We start from the raw sequence: 22,818 nt of genomic DNA on the forward strand, positions 1-22,818 counted from the left end.
TTGTAGGTTTCTATCAGGCCGTAAATATAGAGCCGCATATCATCAGCATAACAGTGAAAGCTAACGCCATGTTTCTTGATTAAATCTCCCAAGAGTTAAATGTAAAATGTAAAAAAAAAAAAAAAAAAAAAAAAAGGCTATAGTCCTAGTACTGAGCCCTGTGGCACTCCATACTGTACTTTTGAACGATATATCTAGCCATTTACTCCTACGAACTGTTGACAGTCAGATAAGTAAGATTTAAACCATGATAATGCAATTCTACTAATGCCTACTCTAGTCTACTCAAAAAAAAATAAAAAATACAACCATGATTGGATGATAAGAGCGAGTGAGTAAGTGTGGTTTCAGAGGTAATGCAGTACATGTTATCATCATCAGACTTTCTCTCTCTTGTCTCAGATCCAGGTTCAGTATTACTCCACCGGAGGACAGTATCCGAATTCAGGCCAGCAGTACCGCGCCATCTCTCACCAGGTCTCGTATCCCACACAGCGCTCTCAGCCGCTGCCGCCACCGCCGCAGCCCTCCGGTCAGTGTGACATCACTTCCTGTTCCTCTGCTTCTAGACAGCATCATATTATCCTCCCTGTAATACAAGCTCACATGCTTTTGGAGCAGATGAGATTCTACAAGTCCATATCTGCCACATAAGAGAAAAATCATGTGAAAAGAAGTAAAAAATGTCAAAATGTCATAAGAAAAAAACGTCGTAATTATGAGATAAAAAGTCTAAATTGACAGTAAAAATTTCAACTTTTTAGTCATGATTATGAGAAAAAACTGAAGAGACTGAAAAGTCAGAATTATGACTACAAAAAACTACAAAAATAATAATAATAAAATACAAATTATTAAATTATTAAAAATTAATTATAGGGGAGAACTCAACATCATGACTCAATATACTGTACACCACCACATACATTCACATCAGATGTTACTCAGCAGTAGAGTCACAATCACAAAACTACATTAGTTGCATGTGCTTTAACCCTTTCGAGTCGTTTAACGCATATATGCGTTTTGAGTCATTTTCACCTTATAACCCCGAAAAGAAGTTAAATTACACTCTCAGTTTTAATCGTACAGATAAGAGCAATACATCAGTCGAATCTCTAAAGGGTCTAGTTTTTTTTGGATACAGACATAATAACAAAAAACATTTGTGCACTTATGAAATAAAGATAACAAACAAGGTGCGCTGTCTACAGTCTTTGTCTCCGCTGATCGTCATGTACAAACATTTCATTAAAATGAACTGTAACTCCGTGAATACTCAACGAAGAGACATGAGAGAGATATCTATAGAAAGCCTGGAATGTCTACTTTTAAACTAAACAAGTGCTGCCGAAAACAAATATTCTGAGATAAAGTAATCCATATGAAAACAACGCAATGTCTGTTTTTCATATCTCCGCTCATTATATTTAATGTGACCACGCCCCCGCGCTTAAGGCTCTATTCAGATTCAAACTGAAGCGCGCGGCTTGCATACGCCCACACAGAAGAAAAAGCAGCCAGACTGTTCTTCAAGTTTTTATTTTATTTTACTGTTTGCTTCGCGATGAGAGGAATAAGACATAATTCACCCCAAAAAGATGTGATGTGGTTGAGGATTTGAGAAATGGATTTCCTCAGAAAAAAGAATGAAGCGCTTTATTCAGCAGAGATCATAAACATGAGTAAGTCTCTTTTTATTTATTTGTACTAGTTTTCACATAACGTGTAAACATTTTACTAGTTAGACTTTTTCCAAATACTTTTTCCAAACTATAATTCCTGACTAAATGTATAATCAAGTGAAACATTATGAAGTTTCAATAACAATATACAATACTATACCATTCAAAAGCTTGATGTAAATAATATAAATGTGACAAATAGAGATAACTCTAACAAATGTAAAAACAATGCAGTTCTTTCGATTTATTCCCCCTAAAAAAACCTGAAAAATATTATCAGCTCTTTTCAACATTAATAATAATAATAATAATAATAATAATGATGATAATAAATGGGGTTTATTTGGTAGAAAATAAGATTGTTAAAAGGATTTCTGAAGGATTGTGTGACTAGAGAAAGGATGCCAAAAAATTTGAAAGTCAGCTTTGATTGTTCCTAATAAACTGTTTAACTGCTCCCCCAAGTGGATATTAAATTATGTTGTGGGATAATTAAATATATTCTTAATAAACTACAAACATAAAATTATATACTTTTATTTTGTTCTCTTTCTTGTAAGTCCTCCCTCACAGTGGCACAGTTGAATGAGAGGCTCATTATGCAGCTCATTATGCAGGGCTTTGTCTTCTCAGGTGTAAATCACAATGATATTCATGATAGTTGACGCCTACTCGCATATGACTTTTACCAACAAAAAGTGTCTTAGAAAATTTAAATCAATATATTGTTTTCTGTGAGTGAGTAAACAAGATGATTTTCACATCATTCAGAAAGAAAAATTCTAGGCTACAAGCTCCAGTTCTCAACAGTCCCGGGAACCAATGTTATGTATGTGTTTTATTGCCTTATTCAAGTGACTTAACATTTTTAGTTTTTCACTAACCATGCATAAATTTTTTTTCCTCAAAAATACAATCATGTACATGCATGCATTTCACATATTATTATAGCCCAGTTTGTGCTGATTACAGTGATATTAGACTTTACCCATTTAGATATTTATAAGAAACTGAAAAAAGCACAAATGTCAGGGCATGACAAAACTTCTCAAGGCCCCAAAAATACCCTTAGACTCCAGAGGGTTAAAGCCTTGCTTGTTAAACATTTCATTCAAATATTTAGTTCTGACGTGTGAAAATCCTGTCAAACAGCTCTGGATTACTAGACTTGGATATCTTTCACGTTTGACTGTGCTAATACTGTCAGAAACCCACAAGGTTTACATATCAACGCAGGTGGTTATGTCTGAACACTGGTCATTATTTACTCACTCTCATGTTGTACCAAACCTGTGCTGAACACAAAATGTGAGTACAAATAGCTGCTGGTACTCGTTGATTTTGATAGTAGGGGAAATAAATACTGTGGGAGTCAGCAGAAGCTGTTTGTTCCCACATTCATCAAAATCTCAACAGAAGAAAGAAACTCACTGAGGTTAAAACAGCTCGAGAGTGAGTGAATGGTACAGAATTTTAATTTGTGGAAGATAACTATTCCCTTTAATGTTAATAAAACAACAAAACAGAGAAAATTACTGAAGAACTTTAACACAGTCACTTCAATAAAAATAAAAGTATGATTTATACAGTGAAGTGTATGTAGTGTTTTATTTTTATATGTTTGTTCATTCAGTTTCTTGAATGCTGCTGCTAAATACACTTACCGTAACTTTATTGTATTTGTATATTATGTGCATCTTCGATCTTATCGCCCATTTTTGCCTAAAAATCTTTTTTATTTTATGTTTTGTTAGGTTGTAAGTCTCAAAAAAAAAAAAAAAAATAGGGAAATTAGTTTGGCTGTGCTACTCAGACAACATACAAAATAATAAAACTAACATGACAGAATCATATGATATTTTTGCCATATCGCCTACCCCTAATTAAAAGATACAAAGTTAAAATTGCCATAAGTCATAATGAGATGAGCTGAAATTAATAATTATGAAAAGTCAAATTTGGCAAACCAAAATAAAATGTTAACATTTAAATTATAAAATAATATTTTAATGCTTAGTATTTATAATAATATATTTTAATAATTATGAATTGTGTTTTAATGTTTTAGATATTGGAGTAAATATATATATATATATATATAATATATAATATTTACTTTAATAAGTAAATATAAATATTAATGGAATATTCAATTATTAAATTATAAAGTCATAATTGTGAGATAAATAAAAATGTTTTTTTTTTTGTCTGAACTTTGACTTTTGTCATTATTTAGATTTCCCAAAGCATGATTTTTCTCTCTCTTGGAGGAAATGTGTTCCCGCGCTTCTGTCTCTGCTGACTCCTATCTTCTTCATGCTCTGTTATATTGATGGCTCGTATTAAACAGAGTATTAAAGCTCTGAACGGCTCCCTGGTGATGAGCGGTTGAAGTTTAGTTCTTTTGTCTTGTGTGTTCAGCTCCTCTCCAGCCCATGATGACCAATCAGCAGCCAGCGTACCAGGGCATGATGGGAGTCCAGCAGCCTCAGAGCGCCAGTATGATGAACACGCAGCGCACGGCCATGAACGGACAGATGCAGGGCATGATGGTCCAGTACCCACCCATGCCCTCATATCAGGTGTGTGTGTGTGTGTGTGTGTGTGTGTGTGTGTGTGTGTGTGTGTGTGTGTGTGTGTGTGTGTGTGTGTGTGCGAGACACTAACCGCTCCGCGTGTGTGCTGCAGCAGGTGCCTGTAGCCAATGAGAGTCAGTCTGTGGTGCAGCAGCAGTACCAGCAGCCCGTCATGGTTTCGGCCAGTCAGTCTGTACAGGGAGCCATGCCGACCGCGGCACCCATGCCTGTCTACTACAGCGTGCTGACGCCCACACAACAGAACAGCACGAGGTACGAAATTATCAGTATGGTTTCCTCTCATATAAAATATTATATTTTGTTCTTTGTTTTTGTATGCATGTATTTTATTTATCTATTTTTTTAAAATTCATTTATTTAGGGTTCCTCAGATATAAAAAAAATGACTTCTGTCTTTCTTTTTCTTTATGTATGCATTTTTTTATTTTTAGACATTTTTTTGTTCATGCCTTATTTTTTTATTGCGTTGTATGTCTTTTAGGTTGCATTAAATTTTAAAGTTTTTTTTGTCTGCTTTTTTAGTTATACTTAGAATAAATGTAACTTTGATGCTGTATTATTGTTTTTGTGCTAATTCTGCTCTGATTATTTAAATAAATGATTTATTATGTTATTAGTAATATGATTTGAAGTATCTTCGGAGTAGCTTTAATAGCTGGGTTTCTATCCATGTGTGTGTGTTTTTTTTTAAATATATAATAATATATATTGGGAACTTGCATTTAAAAACCTCTGAATGGAAAGTCTTAACATTCATATTAACTTAAGTTTTATTTGATGAGAAAACATGCATAAACTACAATGGAGAAACTTAGTTTTATCAGTTAAATTTAGTGTTAATTTACAATTTGATGCTGTTTTTCATTATTTAAATAAGTGATTTAATCTGTTATAAAACAAATAGATAGTCGAAATAGCTTCATTAGCTATATTTCAATCCATGTATTATTTTGTGGATAAACATCCTTGATGGAAATGCCCAGATGCACATAAAATCTAGAAATGCACATAGAAACTCAGGCTCTTAATGAGGCGTGTAATTGTTTTATTCAATAAGAAAATGTGCATCAAATTTATATTAGTTATGTTCGGTGTAAAATAAAATTTTGATGTTGTTTTGTCCTTTTCATGCTAAGTTCTGCTTAACTGTGTGTGTGTGTGTGTGTGTGTGTGTTTCAGCCCATCTGTGGGTTACCTGCAGCCGCCCAGTTCAGATCAGTACCAGATGACCCAGTCTGCCTCCCCCTGCAGCCCACAGCCAATGCAGCAGCAGTATTCAGGTACACAGAAGCTCCTTTCACACTGCATGTCCGACCCGGCATATTGCCGGAAAACAATCCCGGGATTGATTCTGGCATTGAACCGGGGTCAGGGACCTAGTAACATTGCCGGGTTCGACCCGGGAACAATTGCCGGAACACTTTACCTGTGTGTTTGCCGGAATGGCAGTGTGAAAGTGACGCCACGCCACTGAAGCTGAGATCACATATAAGTATTAGATGAGAAACAAACCTAAAAACAGTCATTAGAAAATGTAAGTTGAATAAACTAAAACTAAACGGAGTATAAAATTTTTTTATTTTTTATTGTTTTTTTAAAAACGTATTCTTTGGACTATAAGTCGCACCTGAGTATAAGTCGCTTCAGTCCAAAAATACGTCATGATGAGGAAAAAAACATATTTAAGTCCGACCGGACTATAAGTCGCATTTATTTAGAACCAAGATCCGAGAGAAAGCATCACCGTCTCCAGCCACGAGAGGGCGCTCTATGTCTTCAGTGTAGACTACAGGAGCAGTGAGCAGCATAGAGCGCCCTCTGGCGGCTGGAGACGGTTATGTTTTCCCTTGGTTTGTTTCTCTTAGTTCAGTTCTCTTGGTTCATGTCAAATTAATTTTGAAAAAGAAGTCGCACCTGACTATAAGTATGTAAGCGTTCCACCACTGAATAAAGAATAAAACAAAGTAAATGCGACTTTTTATCTCACAATTCTGACTTTTTTTTTTCTTCTCATAAATAACTTTCATAAGATATAAAGTTATAAAGTCAGAACTGTTTTATTTTGTGTTCAGTGGCGGAAGCTTCCATGCAGTAGTCGTGCTGTGTCTCAGTCTGGGTGACTGTGTATTGGGGTGAGTGACCCGCTGGTGTGGATGTGTTTTAGGGGTTCCTCCTCCTGGTGCTGGTGTGATGGTGATGCAGCTCAGTGTCCCGAACGGACCGCAGCCGACCCAGAATCCTCCGCTGGTGCAGTGGAACCCCTGCAAGTACTACAGCATGGAGCAGAGACCCAGCAAACCCGAGCCGCAGGCACGAGCTCACACGCTTTATCTGTCTGTCATTGTGAATGGACGTGATCATCACGTGTGTGTGTGTGTGTGTGTGTGTGTGTGTGTGTGTGTGTGTGTAGGTCAGCAGTCCTCTGGCGTCTCCCACACAGTCTCCGGCTCCTTCTCCGTCCGGCAGCGTGAGCACCATGTGTCCGGGTCTCGGCCCGCTGCCTCTCATCTCACCGTTCCCTCGGCCCGGCGGACCAGCACAAGGTACAGATCTATTTAGATGGATAGAAAACAACAGTCATATACGTGACCCTGGACCACAAAACCAGTCATAAGGATCAATTTTCTGAATAAATGATCTCTCCAGTGATGTGTGGTTTGTTCGGAGGACTAATCTCCTAATATCCTAATCTCCAGGGACACACATGTATCTGTGTCTGTGTGTATATCATTTATACTTTTTTAAAATAATTATAATATTAATGTTTTTATACAATATTATTTACAATTATTTTTAAGTAATATTGTTAATATCTCTTCATTAATTACATTTCTACTGAATTTTGTCTGGTGTGAACTGTACTGCTGGAAACAAATAAAGTCACCATGTTTTTCTGTGTGAGTAAAGACCATTGAAATGTGACTGTGGGCGGAGCTACGTGACGACCAATAGGAGGCTCTGCTGCTTGTTTTGAGATTCACCTGGACAGGAGTGTTTTTGTTCAGCTGTATCGAGTCTTCTAACACACTCATGACATCATGATGAGCTCTGGACCTGCGGTGACCCTGTGTGTGTACGGTCACCGTGATCCACAGAGAGAGAGTGTGTGTGTGTGTGTGTGTGTGTCCCACTGCCCCAGTGAGATCCCAGTGTTGTGTTTGGCCACCCTCCAGCGCTCTGACTGACACTGTGTGTGTGTATGTGTGTGTGTGTGTCAGCAGACGGATGTTACTCTTTACTAGGGCAGCCGCTGCAGTACAGTCTGTGTCCTCCTCCCATCATGCACAACCACAACCAGTCCTACAGCTCCCATCAGGTACAGCCCTGAGAGAGTGTGTGTGTGTGTGTGTGTATGTGTGTGCATCTGTTTGTGTGTGTGGGTCCTTTATGTGCATGTGTTTGTGTGTGTGTACGTCTGTTTATGTGTGCGCGTGTGCATGTGTGTGCGCGTGTGTGTGTGTGCACATGCGCATCTGTTTGTGTGTGTGTGCGTATTTTGTGTGCGTGTGTGTGTGCATCTGTTTGTTTGTGTGTGCGTCTGTTTGTGTGCATGTTCGTGCGTGCATGTGTGTGTGTGTGTTGAAGAAAAACAGTTTCAGTAACACTTTATTTTAAGATGTACTTGTTACATATGTAACATGTAATTACTATTATAATAACAATTAATTATGCATAATTACATGCAAGTAACCCTAATCCAGACCTAGCCATGTGCTAAGTACATGTAGTTAATTAATATCATTCAGTACTTATATGTATAATTACAGTGCATTGATATTATTGACATCTGTAAATAATTGCCAAATGAACAGAACTGTGTCATTTTCAAGATCTACCCAGTCTTGTCATGGATGGAGCTCAGATCTATTTAGTGAACTTTTTCAGTCACGCAGAACAAGCCGCTCAATTTGTAGCAATCCACAAATACTTCTTAGATCACTTCTCAAAAGAATAAAATGATTGCATGCATTCTAAAACGATTAATGTTAAAACACTTCATGCCTTTAAAACGGTGATATTGAAAGATTAAATTCAGTACACACGTTATTACTGATGCATGTTTATACAGACAAGCACATCTCTCCGTCTGTAGTTCACAGTGTGTCTGTGTTTCTCAGAGTCAGGGAGTGATGAAGCACGGAGCGCGGGGGAAGAGACAAACACTCAAATCTGCCTCCACAGACCTCGGGACCACTGACGTGGGTAAGAGACCGAACACTAACTCCTGACCCCAGTCCTTCTGCTCATGTAAAGTCCCTGTGACATCAGTTCCTGTCCCTGTGACATGCTCATATAAACACAGTGTTGTGACCAGTGCTGGGTAGGAACTGATTACACGTCATCTGGGTTCTGACACTACAAAGAGGAAGTACTTCATTTTTAAGTATTAAAATAACTTATTTGTGTGTATATATATTTTTTATTATTTAATAAATTATTATCTTTTTATCAGCACCAGGGGAAACACTGCATTGTATGACGTTGATATAAAAAGTATATATATTGCATGCTTTAACGCGTTAATTCTGACAGCACTAGTTACTGTAATCTCTAATGGGCTAGAGTTGGTGAGTAATGTACCCAGCACTGGTTGTGGCTTTGATTCATCAGTGCAGTGCCCTCAGTAGACGTCATCACTACTGTGTTCTCTGTGTGTCTCCCTCTAGTGGTGAGTCGTGTGCTGGAGGTCACAGATCTCCCCGAGGGCATCTCTCGTCTGGAGGCCGAGAAGCTCTTCAACCAGCTCTCGCTCTGCGGTGCTAAGATCCAGTGGCTGAAGGACCCTCAGTGTCCCCGGGGCCCCGGCGGGGGACGAGGAGACCCCAGGGACCCCGCTCACCTCTACACCGTGGTGGCCGTGTTCCCTAACACCATGGCGGCTCAGAGCGCCTCCTTCAAACTCAACAACAGCGGTTTGTTTAAACTGCGCGCCACCAAAAAGAACTACGACTTGCGCGTGCTGGAGCGAGCGAGCTCACAGTGAGTCAGGAGAGAGAGAGAGAGAGATGTCCAAGGGAAGAGATCATCCTGGTGTTCCTTAGGGATCTTTTTATCGTTTTGTATCATTGACAGAAGAGCACATGTGACACAGTCTTAAAGGGACAGTAACGTTTCAGTACCTCACGTTCATGTCGTTCCAAACCCGTGTGACTTTCTTTCTTCTGCGGAACTGAGAAACAGATATTTAGAAGAACGTTGGTTTCCTGAATCAAAACCTTTTTTTTCATTTCCAGCGGTTTTATGATTTTGTGTTCTGCGCTTCATACAGACATGAGGGTAACATCACACTTTTTTTGCCCAATTCTGTCATTTATTTGCTCCCATTCATGTTTTCCAAACTTACATGATTTATTCTCTCCTCTGAAACATTAAAGAAGAACGTTTTGGTTTTCATTGACTTCCATTCTGTGGAGATACAGTGCAAGTCAGTGGGAACCTTTGGTGGGTGTTCTTTATATCCTGCTTCTGCAACAGAAGGAAACGTTTACGGGTGTGTAATGACATCAATGTGAGTGAATCATAGATTTTTAATTTTTGGGATGAACTGAAATGACGATCATGTCTTCTTTAGCGCACATTCATATCGTTTAACTTCTTCCCTGGAGCAGAAGATGTTTTGAAGGATGTCGGCAATCAAACCAGTTCCCATTGGAAATGTGGAAATACAGTGGAAGTCAACGGCAGCCAGAAATGTCTGCCAGCGTTTCTCACATCAATGCTGCTTTAGAAGAAAGAAATGCATATAGGTATGAAGACAAACGTTTGTTTGTTTGTTTGGGGTGAACTATTCCTTTAAAAGCATAGTTCAGATTTTATCTTCATTTATTCGCCTTCATGTCATTCCAAACCTGTCTGATCTTATTTAAGCAGAGCACAAACGGAGTCTCAAGGTACTTTATTCTCACGTGTGGAGCTCAATAAAGCTCAGATGTTCTTCCCAAGCAGAAGAAATGAAGTCCAGCAGGTTTGGAGATACATGAACGTGCTCCTGTTTCCTCCATCAGCCTCCGTCTCTCTCTCTCTCTCTCTCTCTCTCTCATTTGTTCACTTTGGATTTCTTCCTCTTTCACTTTCTAGCGTTTCTTGCTTTCTGTTTTGCCTTAACGCTGTTGTGGACTTCTGTATCGCGCTGTTTCTCTCTCTCTCTCTCTCTCTCTCTCTCTCTCAGATGAATCTTCTGTTCTGGGTTCAGTATATTTATATAAGTGATGTAAGGATTATAAGAAATAATCTATATATTCAGTGATTCTTTTCCCGTGGATAAGTTGAAGCTCCTTCTTCTCCTCCTCGTTGTGTTTTTCTGTTGACCGCCGTGCAGAAAGTATCTGAGGTATTTAAAAGTGCACAATGATTGCGAACGTCTACTGTAAATTCCATTTAATCTCTGATTTTCTGTTTGTTTTTAAGAATATAAAAGAGAACTCAAAGACTCCTGCAGCGTCTGTGTTGAATGATTGTCTATCTTAATTCATGTTTCTCATCTATAAAGCGCACATTTGATCAGATTCGACGCTAAATTCACTGGATTTCATCAAAGGTAATGGGAAAAAAACTCTAAAGCAGTCAAAGAGCATGTGTATAAATGTTTTACACTCGTATATACCAGTATCTAAAACACTCCAGCATTCTGTATTAAATTGTTGAGTCTCAGTAGATTTAATGCATTAACATTAACAATGAGCAGCACATTTCTTAAGGTGCTTATTAATCTCAAGTAGCATTAGATAATAAAAATGCTCATGTTAGCTCCGGTTCATTAATATTAACACATGCTATTGGTTTTGATAGTGTAGTTTTTGCATGCTACTCATTCTTGTTAAAAGTGTTCTTGTTTAAAGACCATTACTGCAAGAAGCTCAAGTGCTGTGATTGATCGTGTGTGAGTTCAGAGGTCAAACGATGCCACGCTGCCTCTCACAGCGATCAATCCGGCTTTTGTCTTTCTGTGTCTTCTAGTCAATAATAAATCTGATGTGAGGTGCAGAAACTAAAAGATGAGCATCCATCAGCAGTGTCAGAGGTGCTTCGTGATCCCTGATGTTCTTAAAGAACGACTTAATGCAGTTGTGGTTTTCTCTTCAAATCAGTCAATACAGCGAGACAGTATGCACTTAGTGAAGCTGTAACTTGTGTGGTTTTACTTCTCAGGTAAGTTGAAGTCGGTTTAGTTGTACACATATTTCAGAGCCGCTTCCGTCCTATGACTTCATTAAAGCAGAACTCTCAAACTGCATCTGCGGAACGACTCAAGACACTCTTTCCTGAAGATTCGCTCACTCTGATGAGGAGAACATCAACTCGGTTTGCACAGTGAGATCCAGATCAGATTTAGACATGTTACTGTCACTAAATCTGACGTCATCTTTTCTGTGGATTACTGTGCTGTTAATCGTGATTCAGTGTTTTTATTTAGAATATCCACTGGAACAGAAGTTTCATTTAATTCAGCTGATGGCCAAACAAAATTCATTATTTATGCTGCATATATAAAAATAACGGTAACATCAAGAAGATAATAGAGATAAAGCACTAGGTGGCGCTGTTGTTTCTCATGTTCAGTATCTGCTCCAGTTAAACTACATCAGGATGAGGACAGGAAAATGGAGCACATGAAACAAGACAGAAAATAAATTCACAAGTGATGTTTGAAGAAATAACCTGTTTCATTGTAGTCTAATACATGAGGATTCAAATTAATGTAGGAATTGTGTTAAATTGCACTTTCTTCTGTAATTAGCAAAAAGGAACTAATTATAAATTATAATTTGTAAGCATCACTGTTCCACTCTTCAAGAAATCAAACCACACATGACTAATTGACACCGACTCTGAACATGAATCATTCATCAGTTTGTAAATGTCTTGAGCCGTTCCTGAAGAGGAGGTCACTGAGAGTCATTGATTAGTGTGTCTGACCGCAGTAATGGACTGATTCATGGTTTGTGTTCAGATGAATGACCGCACTGATCTGACTGACATCAGTAACGATAACAGTAACCCTCCTGTGCTTCTGAAGACACTGATCAGAGGAACGGTGGAGTGAGTGACAGACGGCTCTGGCACATTCGTGTGGTGCTTCAGGGTCAACACTGACAAAATACACTGTATGACAGGCTACACTGGCAACTGCTGTTTGTAAAACATTAATATTAGAGACTGTTTTATGTTATTATCTGCTCATCTCATCTGACTCAAAGTGTCAAAATGTTTGTGAAGTTCAATGTATAACCTAACCGGACATTTTCTCAACATAACGTGCCATTATCTTTACTTAACCATAGTTTAGCTGTTCTTAGTGGTTGCTATGGTGTTGCCAGGGAGTTGCTGGTTGTTGCTAAGTTCTGGGGTGTTACTATGGAGTTCTGGAATGTTGCAAGAGATCTGCCAGGAAGTTCTGGGTGGTTGCTAGGGTGTTCATTCCTGTCGCTCTGAAAGCAGGGCATTTGAGGTGAGGCAAGGAGTTCTCCGAGGAGTATCTAGGGAGTTTTGGGCTGTTGCCATGGAGATATGGCCCATTGCTGGGGCATTGCTATGGAGTTCTGGGTTGTTGCTAAGAAGTTTTGGGGTGTAACTAGGAAGTCCTGCTGTTTGCTAGGGACTTGCCAGGCAGTTATGGGTTGTTGCTAGGAAATTCTGGGTTGTTGCTAGGGTGTTGCTAAGGAGTTATGGGTTGTTGCACGTGTTTTCATTCCTGTAGCTCTAACAGCAGAGCATTTGAGCTGAGGCAAGGTGTTCAGAGGAGTTGCTAGGGAGTTTTGTGCTGTTGATAGGGTGTTGCCACGGAGATATGGGGCATTGCTAGGGTGTTGCCACAGAGATGTGGGTCATTGTTAGGGTCTTGCCATGGAGTTCTGGGTTGTTGCTAGGGTGTTCATTCTTGGAACTCTAACAGCAGAGCATTTGAGGTGAGGCAAGGTGTTCCGAGGAGTTGCTAGGGAGTTTTGTGCTGTTGATAGGGTGTTGCCACGGAGATATGGGGCATTGCTAGGGTGTTGCCAGGGAGTTCTGGGTTGTTGCTAGGGTGTTGCTAAGGAGTTATGGGTTGTTGCTAGTGTGTTCATTCATATACCTCTAACAGCAGAGCATTTGAGGTAAGGCAAGGTGTTCCGAGGAGTTGCTAGGCAGTTTTGGGCTGTTGATAGGGTGTTGCCACGGAGATATGGGGCATTGCTAAGGTGTTGCCAGGGAGTTCTGGGTTGTTGCTAGGGTGTTACCAAGGAATTCTTGATTGCGGCTATGCCATTGCTAGGGAGTTCTGGGTTGTTGCTAAGGAATTCTAGGCTGTTGCTAGGGTGTTCATTCCTAGGTTGCTAGGTTTGATTCACAGGAAATGCATAAACTTATCAAATGTTTACTTTGAATGCAATGTCAGTCTTTTTGAATAAAATGTCAGCTTAATTGCAAATTAAAATGTGTTTAGAATGGTTGCTTAGGTCTTAGTAAACACGAGTAACTATGCAGACAGTCAATGTCTGAAGAACGCTGACTGCTGTGCTTATAAAATCTAATGAGCATTATGAGATTATGGATTAGGCATCTGAATGAAGACTACGCTCGAGCGCTGTGGTTGAGTGTGTGTTGTGTCGACGCGGTGTGTTTTATTCATGAGAGTTTCCCAGTGCTGCGTCTGACTGCACCTGCTCAGAGTTGCGTGAAGTCTGACAGACAGAAACCGAGAGCGTTTCTGAGGAGCTCAGGACAGCTGCAGAAGAAGCTTTAAAACTTACGACTCATCTTTAACTATTTATATTCTCATCCGTCTGACGGCTGACCTGACCTGACAAAGAGCTTGTGTCAACATGAAGTCCAGTTCATGTGGTTGTGACTCTTTGTGCTCTGCTCTGAAAAGACTTCAGTGAAATGAAGGAAGACAAGTAGAAAGATTACTGTGGTTAAAGCAGAATTTCAGGCTGAGAGGAAGCTTTTAGTGTAGTTTATGATATGCAATACTTAAGTGCAGACATAACTCAATGTACTATCAGCACTAGTACAATACAAGCATGTGCATAATTGTGATCCGTGTGGCTCTAATCGATATGTAATGGATTGTCTGGAGGGTGCTTAAGCAGATGGACATGATTTAAGGCACGCTGACATGCTGAAGGTCTCGATGGGATGCTTTGATGAAGTGTCCGATTGGACCCTTAAGTGCCTGTTCAGCTGCAAAACCAGTCGATACGGCACAAAGAAACCCTTCGACACGCAGGAGATGGGATGATTTGCAGTACATTACACGTGGCACCATTCATGTGTGATTCCAGTTTCAGTAGCAGGCTGAGATTTTACCGCTGTCCCAGAAATGATGCTGCAAAAATGAACACCTCTTGCCGGGCTATCTGCAGTATTTCTGTTCATAGCGCTTGGATTTCACATAAGAACTAGCATGTTTGAAATATGCATCCCATAATCACAGTCATTTCTTCACTAATGTCTCCTCACCCGTCTCTCTCTCTCCCTGCGGGGAAACCGTCTGTCTGTGACACACACATTATACAGCAGAAAGAGACGGAAGATGATGATGATGCTTATCAAATATGCACAGATTGAAGAGAGCTGCTCTCAGTCACCATCTTAAGAGGACACACACACACACACACACAACCTCACACACTCAGTGCTGACCTAGTTTTTAGGGATATGTGGTGAGACCAGTAGAATATCAAACGCTGTTATCCTTGCATATGTTTCATTTGGATAAACACTGGTGTCACGCCTCATTTGTATAAACAGACTATTATGTTCAATAAAGCTTCATCAGCACCCATTAAATCAATATTGGAGGGCAGGTGTTGCCTTTAATAGAGAAGATAATTTCTTTCATTGTACAGGTCTTACAGTTTCCCATTCCTGTCTATTTCTTCTACTTCTTTAGCATTGTTTTTGTTCTGTATTGTTTTAAATAGTTGCATTTAATGTCACAATACAATAGGGAAATCAATGTTACAGATGCCCTTTATTGAAAATTTTAATTTCTTTACTGTAATGACATTGCAATTTTAAATCCCAGTTTATTTATTTATAGGAACCAACATTGTTTTTGTTCTTGTCAATAAATTAACAACAAACAGGGTGAAATCAAATAAATAACGCAAAATATTTGCAAGTCAGAAAATGAATGGTTATACAATAAAACTTTTTAAGCACTTAAAATGAGTTACTTTTTTTTTTGTTTTTTGGTGCCTCTAGTGAACGGTTTCCTTTTTTGCGATTTAATTCTGTATTTATTTTTATACGTTTATAAACCATAATTTCCTTGTTGGTTGGTTAATATACTTCGATCAAAACCAAAAACTATTTGAATTTCACATTGATTGTAGTAAATTCTGTCAGAAAAAGCAATTATTTAGTGTTTTTGAAACATAAATATAGCAATAAAGCCAAGACATTTAGTCTTTAAAGAAGTTTTAATATTCTTTATTTGATAACCATTGCCTTCTCTATCCAATAAGTCTATATCTGCTTTGTGTTCTTGTGCTATGAAGCACTAAAAATAATAAATGAACAAAACAGCATGAAAACAGCTGTTTTTCAGCTAAATTAGCTAACAATAAAAACAATCACAGAAACTACGCAGAATGATTACAATATTCATGTATTTCCATGTTATTATAATCTTTTTTTAATTATATTTATTTACAATTGTATTGATGTTATTTTTGTTTTAACCTCGTTTGTTTAAGGCTAGTTTAGTGTCGGTGCTCTTCAGTTTTTTTTATTTTTGAACAATTTCATATCAGATCCTTAATAAAACAAAACATGATCCAGGTTTTACCATGGTACCTTTGTCAGTGTGGTGATTTAATTGTTATAGGCCGATATCGGTCGGGTGATGTTTGTACAGTGTGAATGCGTTTACCGGCAGCAGACAGACATGAGAAGAAGATGAGAGTGATTTCCTGGAGGATGTGAGCGGGTCACGGCTGTCTGGCCCCGCCCGGGAGGAGTGACTTCAGACCGGAGCTCGAGCTCTCCAGCGTCCTTCACTTCACGCTCCACACATCAGCGCACTTTCCCGCGATTAACATTTGGATTACAACGGCCTTTCGCGCGCGCGGTAAGTAACACGCACACGTCACGCGGATTCTGCCGCTGGAACTCGTTTACCCGCGAAAACCGTTGGAGAGACAGCAGCGCGGGCTTGTCTCCTCACAGGAGCTCGGGGAGGAAGGGAGGTCGTTCCAGCCGCCTCCTCGCGCTCCTCGGCAACTTTGTGAACGCTTGTGTCCGTTAAACGGCTCGTGTACTTTCCACTGCGGCGTGTTTCTGTTTATATATTTCGTTTAAGTTGTCTCAGTCTGGGTGATGTTGTCCGAATGTGTGAGTGTCGATCTGTGATTAGTCAATAGAGCGAATGCGGGACCGTTATTTGGTTCGGATGCGACGCTATTTTGAATCGGAGCGTCGAACAATAACGTTAGTTATCGGCATATTTGTTAAACTTTAGTTGCCGATATAACATAATAGTATTGTTAATAATACTAATGTTACCTTGTTTCTGTTGTTTGAAGCTGTAGTTGTATATCAGTAACGTTCGTTACTTAAACGGTTTGTTACTTTTACCGATATTTTACCCACATCCTGTGTTTAGTTATCTTTATGATACATCTATGGAATGTAAACAAAGTAAAAAGTAGATTCTCAGTGGTGTCAGGTGGTGAAACCATGGTATTTTGGTATGATATTGGCATGTTAATGATATTTACAAAGAATACCTTGGTTTTACCAGGGTAAATGACCTAAACTGTGGTACTTGTTTTTTGTTTTGTTTTGTTTTTTGGTAAAAGAGACGATGTTTTTCAGCTCGGCTAAAATCACTCATGATTTATTACTTCTCAGAGAAAATAATCCGAACAACTTGGCATTAGAATAACGTTTGTTTATCGTTTGCATGAGCTCCAGTTCCTTCTCCTCTGAATAAACTCATACAGATAACGACTGCGGGTTATTTGACTTATGTAATATTGACATGCCTGTCAGACAGATAACGTCCTCAAGAATGTTCCTCTTTTCAAATCGAGATGTCTGCTCAGGATTATAAAGCACTGTTCTTTAAACAGCAAGGCTTCAGTGGCGTCTGAGCTTATTCTTTTATCAGGTGTATTAAAGTGAGACGTTTAAAGGCTTTATGAATTGTTCAGGTGTGTGTGATTGTTCTGTCTGATCCCAGAAATATACGTTTGCTCTTATTTTCTTAATGCACTGATGTTCTGTGAACAATTCACCAATGCATTTTTTCAGTTGTGCTTTCTTATCATTTTCTGTGAAATGACAGATTGTCTCTGGTGATAGCTGCCAATCATTTGTATATTTAAACTCCGCCCCTTTCTTACAATCAGCTGCAGGCCTCCTTTTTTTGAGAGCCACGCCCACATCTTAACATCCAATCAACATCTGGTAGACAGAAACGAGTCCCCGCCCTATTTTTATTTTTTATTTTCTGATAACCTTTTGCACTCAGATGTACGTCGCGATACAAAAGATGTGGCTCGTTCCATTTCATTGCGACTTTTAATTGCTATTCAGACATGACCTACATGTCCAATTTTTCCAATACATAAAAAAGAGAGATGGTCTAAAAGGTTATGCACATTTATTGTCTGTCAGTAGATGACACATTTAGAAAATAAGAAATGCAAAAATGCTATGTAACTAAAAATGTTACGAAGAAAAGATCAAACAGTCAGTCAAAATAGTATTTACGTTATAAAATGTAATTGGGATGTTTGTATTCCCTACATGTTTATCAAACAACACCTTGATACAAGAGTACAGAGATAAGATCCAGATTCACTGTCACTTATTAAAATACTAAACACTAACGTTTTCTTTGCAGCGATCACCTCTTTGTAAAAATCTGTTGCATATGTTCATTCAAATTAAAATATTTATCACACTGAATATCTGTCCTGGTGCGAACAGGCTTTTAGTTTGTTTCCTGCTCTGATATTGGCTGTAAACGTAAGTGATGAGATCCCACGATGATCCTCTGATGTTGTTTTGATGTGACATTTGTGCTGTTGAATAATTCCAGCAGCAGAAATGAGATTGTAACTCATGTAATATTAACAGGCCTGGTGAAACTGAAGACATCTTTATGAATTAATATGCTCCACACATGGTGATTGACATCAGAAGCTGTTTTTCTGAGAAGTGCTGTGTCTCTGGATTTTTCACAAACACCTGCGGCTGCATAATCCATGTGCTGCGTTTGCTGCAGACGTTGAGTTGAACAGTGACCCCGCTTTACACCGCGAGTTTAATCTGAGCACAGACCTGTTTACAGCGCGCGTTACAGCTTAACATGGGTGTATGAGATTAAAACTGTGTGTGTGTGTGTGTCGGTGCATCAATGCATCTGCTGCAGGGTTACAGATGCAATGCTGCAGCACAGCTTTTTGCAACGCAGCATAAATTTAAGTTATTATTTTGATATTTTTGTGATTATTATTGGTTGCATTTGCAATAAACTACCTCTGCTGTGCTCTGGAGAGCAAGCGGCCCACACATACCCCTTTTTGCTGAGCCATGACAGACACAAACATTTCTAACATTAACAAAAGGGCTTTTCAGTTGTATGTGTCAAAAGGATGTCAGAACGCTGTTGGTCGTGACCAGAGGCTGATGTAGGAGGTGGCTGATGTTGCGCAGTCTGCTGTGACTTTCACCCATCAGACCGTGTGTGTGTGTGTGTGTGTGTGTGTTTACATACGTTTCTGCCCCATGTGAGAGCTATTAATGACACTCTCAGCCAATCAGATGCCGCCTTACATCCTGTACAGGAAGTGACCTCACGGGCCGGGACGGTAACTGTGTGTGTGAGGAAGCTGCTGGTGCCGAAGTGACTTTGTAGAAGACTTTTCCTTGCATTGTTGTTGGGTGAACTCAAGCCAAAACACACAAGTGTTTCAAAGATTGCATGCATGTTTCAGTTTGCTGCTGCATTTTCATGAGAAACTTAACGTTGGGTTGATTCTAACCCTGCATCATGTTGACTGTAGTCGAAGTGAGACACGTGCCAGTGCTACAGCTTTACTCAATCTAAACAGTTCTTCATCATTTTTACTACCACCTTCATATTCCAGTAGAAACATGGACGAATGTCATGAGTTTTGTAATTCTGATAAGGACACGTAAGTCATACAGACAGATATGACAAGGTTTAAGTTCATGATTTTCTTCACACTGGTATTTCACAAACTCAACATTTTCAACAGGTTGCTTTATGCTGTAATTTTTCACAAATGTGGTAAACCAGTGTAAAAGTGTCTTGTGTTAATGGTGAGCGTGTTGATGATTTCAATTCAAACTGACTGAAGCAGTAATGTCTTTTTAAAGTTGTAGTCCATTGAAATCAAACTAAAGTTGGACGAACAGAGCTAAATGATTTGATTATCTTAATCCAGCTTTAAAAGGAAATAAAATAAAGCTGGCATGAAATGTAAATTCATGCCGTCTATTTTCATGCATTTTGTGGAAGATTCATACATGCATATCATTTTTTTTTTATCTGGTAATGTTGAATCAGAATAACATGAATGGATGATCTTGTCTTTGGTAACGAATGCAGGATTTCTCCAATCATTTCATGCTCTTAAACTCACGCTCATCTGCATACATGTTTTTGAGAGCCACGCCCACATCCAAACATCCAATCAACAACCAATGCACAGAGCCAAGCTCCGCCCAGCATTAAAAAAAAATTCTGGTATAATCCTTTACACTCAAACAAATAATCACAAACATCAGTCGCTACTTCAGTTTTATTGCAACTTTAATAAGACACTAAAGCAGCTTGTGGATTAACTGTAACATTCTGTCTTGGCAAGTTCTGTTAACCCTCAAAATGAGAAGTGTGAGATGTTTCCTTGTGCAGGGTTAAAACACGTCAGTGTGAAGTGTGGCTTTCTGAAGTTTCTTTAGCAATAAGAGGTTTAACCGACTCTCACACATCTGCTCTTCTTCACAGTAACGTCTGCGGATTGTTTATTTGTCCGGATGGGGTTCGGTGTCAGATATTCTGAGAGCTTCATTCTTCTAGCCTTTACTTGTACCTTCCTGTACCAGGCGGCTCGGCCGGAGGAGTGTGTGTGTGTGTGTGTGTGTGTGTGTGTGTGTGTGTGTGTGTGTTTGACAGTCAGCAGAGCTGTGCACAGCAGCAGTGCATGCATGTGCAGACTGGTATTGTTATTCACATGCATGCATCCGTATCTTTATTCATTTATGGCCTACTTGTTGTCCACTTCAGTCTTGAGACCTGTTTGGTCCCCTGCTGGGTCGAGATGTCCATCCGGTGTGAAATATTAATGAAAACCCAATCATTACTCTAAAAGCAGGAGCTTTAAAAGCAGCCCAGTGTCCTGTGCTTCAGGAGCAGACGAGAGACTCTTTAATGAGCTTTAAATCTAGAGAGAATCGCCAGCGTGTCTTCAAACGAATGTGTCATGTAGAAGAGCGATGGAGGAGATAACAGAGCGGTTAAAGTGAGGTGGTGCTGCACGTGCCTGACGCTGACAGAATCATCGTAAAGCCTCGAGCGATGGCCGGCGATGGGTTGGCAGGAAATGTGAATTGAGCAGCAATAAGGAAGCGCTGGAGTGTGACCGAGACGCCTGTGGAAGTGTGTTTGGACTCGTGGATGTTCGGCTGAATTATACGTGTCACAGCAGAGACAGAAGTCAGTCTGTGGAGGGTTTGGACTGGACACATCTCTCAGAGGATGTCAGTGTGTGTGTAATAGGCCTGAAATAGACAAAGCTTCATTTAATTTGCCACCATTAGTTTGCATGACATTTGTGCGGAGATGCCTTTGTCTTCGGTTCAGTAAACACTAGTAACATCCTGAAACCTGAGGCTTGTCTGCTTGTCCATGTGTATTATTAATGAAGGCTCTTACAGCATCAGCCGCAGCCGTGTGTCTCTATATCAATGCAGGTGATCAGTGATTGAGTCTGTCACAGGTAACCGGTCGTTCTGTATCTGGCCTGGTTTGGGCTGATAACTGGGAGACACTGACCCAGAAACAGCCTGAGCATGCGCTCTCTTGAAGGTTGATGTATTCAGGTTGGATTTCTCGTCCTAGTTGTCGAGGACTTGAAGCAGAAACTATCACTGCATGCAGAAATCTTTAACTCTTTAGAAATACTCATCCGTCAGACTGACTGGAGAATAACACAGATCCAGCAGGAACGATCTCTGTCTGCTTGTGTAGTCGTTTTAACTCAGTACGAATGATCTGCATCACGGGGGAAACTGGTTTATGGTGGTTTTCTGACCTGACCACTCTGTCTGAGTTTATTTTATGATGTGTTGTTAACCACATTTTCCCCCTCACACACTGTTCATGTGTGTGTGTGTGTGTGTGTGAGGAGCTCAGGGTCACATGTGTGCTGTGAAGAGGTCAGAGGTCAAACTAAGTTTGAATCCTGAGTTTTGTCCAGCTGGCGTGAACAGGAATCTGACCTGATGGGAGATATTTAACATATTAAAGTCTCATTATTTTGTATTTCTTTTAGATGCACGTTTAATGCATTTGAGATGCATTTTTTCCTCAGTGTGTAACTTACATCTTACAGTAGTATTCATACATATCAAAATACAATCACATGTAATAGAGCCAGACTTTAAAACATGCTGACGATTTATTTCAGATGTCATTGCGTTTGCGATTTCATCCGCGAGCATTAAAGTCTTCGACTTCTACAGCGTCTTATCTTTCTGTTTGCCCGAGGATTGCAATCGCTCCAGTGTATTGTGTTATTATAAATATATTGTCAAGCACCTTTCATGTTATATCATCAGAGTTGTGATGATATGGTTGTGTTTGACAGTGTTGAAGGAGTCTGTCTTATCTCTGCTCTCCTCCAGTTTCCCTCAGGAGCGTGTGTGTGTGTGTGTGTGTAACATCAGGTAATCTAATTCCTACTCTTCTCATTAGATCAGCGGGCGCTCGCGGCTCTTGTAATGTTGTTAAGTGCTGAAAACAGCCTGTAAGTATCCTCTGGCTCTAAACAGATCAGCACTGTTGACACATCAGGAGTTAACCTGCTCGAACCCAACACCGCTGACCTTCACCAGTGTCTGATACTCTCCTGACCGACCTCTCTGTGTCCCATCATGCAGTGTGTTTGCTGATGAGGGTCAGTGGACGTTATCTGGCTTCATGAATGAGATTCTGCACTAATCTGATCTGATGAAGTACAATGTTGGGTGTTGATTAGATTAGACATAAGCTGTGCGATCGCTCTCAGATATGAAATTTTATTATTTTTACATTTTTGACAACTACGATTATGAGAATAATCTCTGATGAGCTTCTGATGTCAGATGCAGGTGATCGCTGGGGTTCTTGAGCGTGTCGGAGCGTGTAGATTCATCAGCAGTGTTGCATGAGATCAACATCAATGTGAGTTGCATTGACATGTTTCTCAGTGTGATGGGAAGAAGAGGCGGGGCATATTGTTTGAAATAACTAAGGGGGCGGGGCATTGTGGTGCAGCAAATTCTGCATATGATGATGTCCCGGTTTTGATAGTTTT

General features: G+C 39.6%; 2 protein-coding genes across 13 annotated transcripts in view; both read left to right on the forward strand.

The window, feature by feature from the left end:
* The window catches only part of LOC128016074 (R3H domain-containing protein 2), a 41,395-nt gene extending 30,682 nt beyond the window's left edge, over positions 1 to 10,713 (forward strand). For 6 of the 12 annotated variants that reach the window (XM_052600441.1, XM_052600442.1, XM_052600445.1 and 3 more), the window contains 9 exons: positions 403 to 532; positions 4,107 to 4,267; positions 4,374 to 4,534; positions 5,462 to 5,562; positions 6,447 to 6,592; positions 6,693 to 6,825; positions 7,501 to 7,598; positions 8,401 to 8,485; positions 8,950 to 10,713. In XM_052600441.1, coding sequence (XP_052456401.1) covers positions 403 to 532; positions 4,107 to 4,267; positions 4,374 to 4,534; positions 5,462 to 5,562; positions 6,447 to 6,592; positions 6,693 to 6,825; positions 7,501 to 7,598; positions 8,401 to 8,485; positions 8,950 to 9,266 — 1,332 coding nt within the window. In that variant the 3' untranslated portion in view covers positions 9,267 to 10,713. The remainder of the gene's footprint in view (positions 1 to 402; positions 533 to 4,106; positions 4,268 to 4,373; positions 4,535 to 5,461; positions 5,563 to 6,446; positions 6,593 to 6,692; positions 6,826 to 7,500; positions 7,599 to 8,400; positions 8,486 to 8,949) is intronic. The other 6 variants (XM_052600444.1, XM_052600447.1, XM_052600451.1 and 3 more) reach the window with 2 other exon arrangements.
* A 5,459-nt stretch (positions 10,714 to 16,172) lies between these two features.
* The window catches only part of ppp1r16b (protein phosphatase 1, regulatory subunit 16B), a 33,031-nt gene continuing 26,385 nt past the window's right edge, over positions 16,173 to 22,818 (forward strand). Inside the window, exon 1 of the mRNA XM_052600454.1 lies at positions 16,173 to 16,337. The gene's annotated coding sequence lies outside the window, so the exon portion shown is untranslated. The remainder of the gene's footprint in view (positions 16,338 to 22,818) is intronic.

Source organism: Carassius gibelio, chromosome A6 (genome assembly GCF_023724105.1).
Source record: "Carassius gibelio isolate Cgi1373 ecotype wild population from Czech Republic chromosome A6, carGib1.2-hapl.c, whole genome shotgun sequence".
NCBI classification, from domain to species: Eukaryota; Metazoa; Chordata; class Actinopteri; order Cypriniformes; family Cyprinidae; genus Carassius; species Carassius gibelio.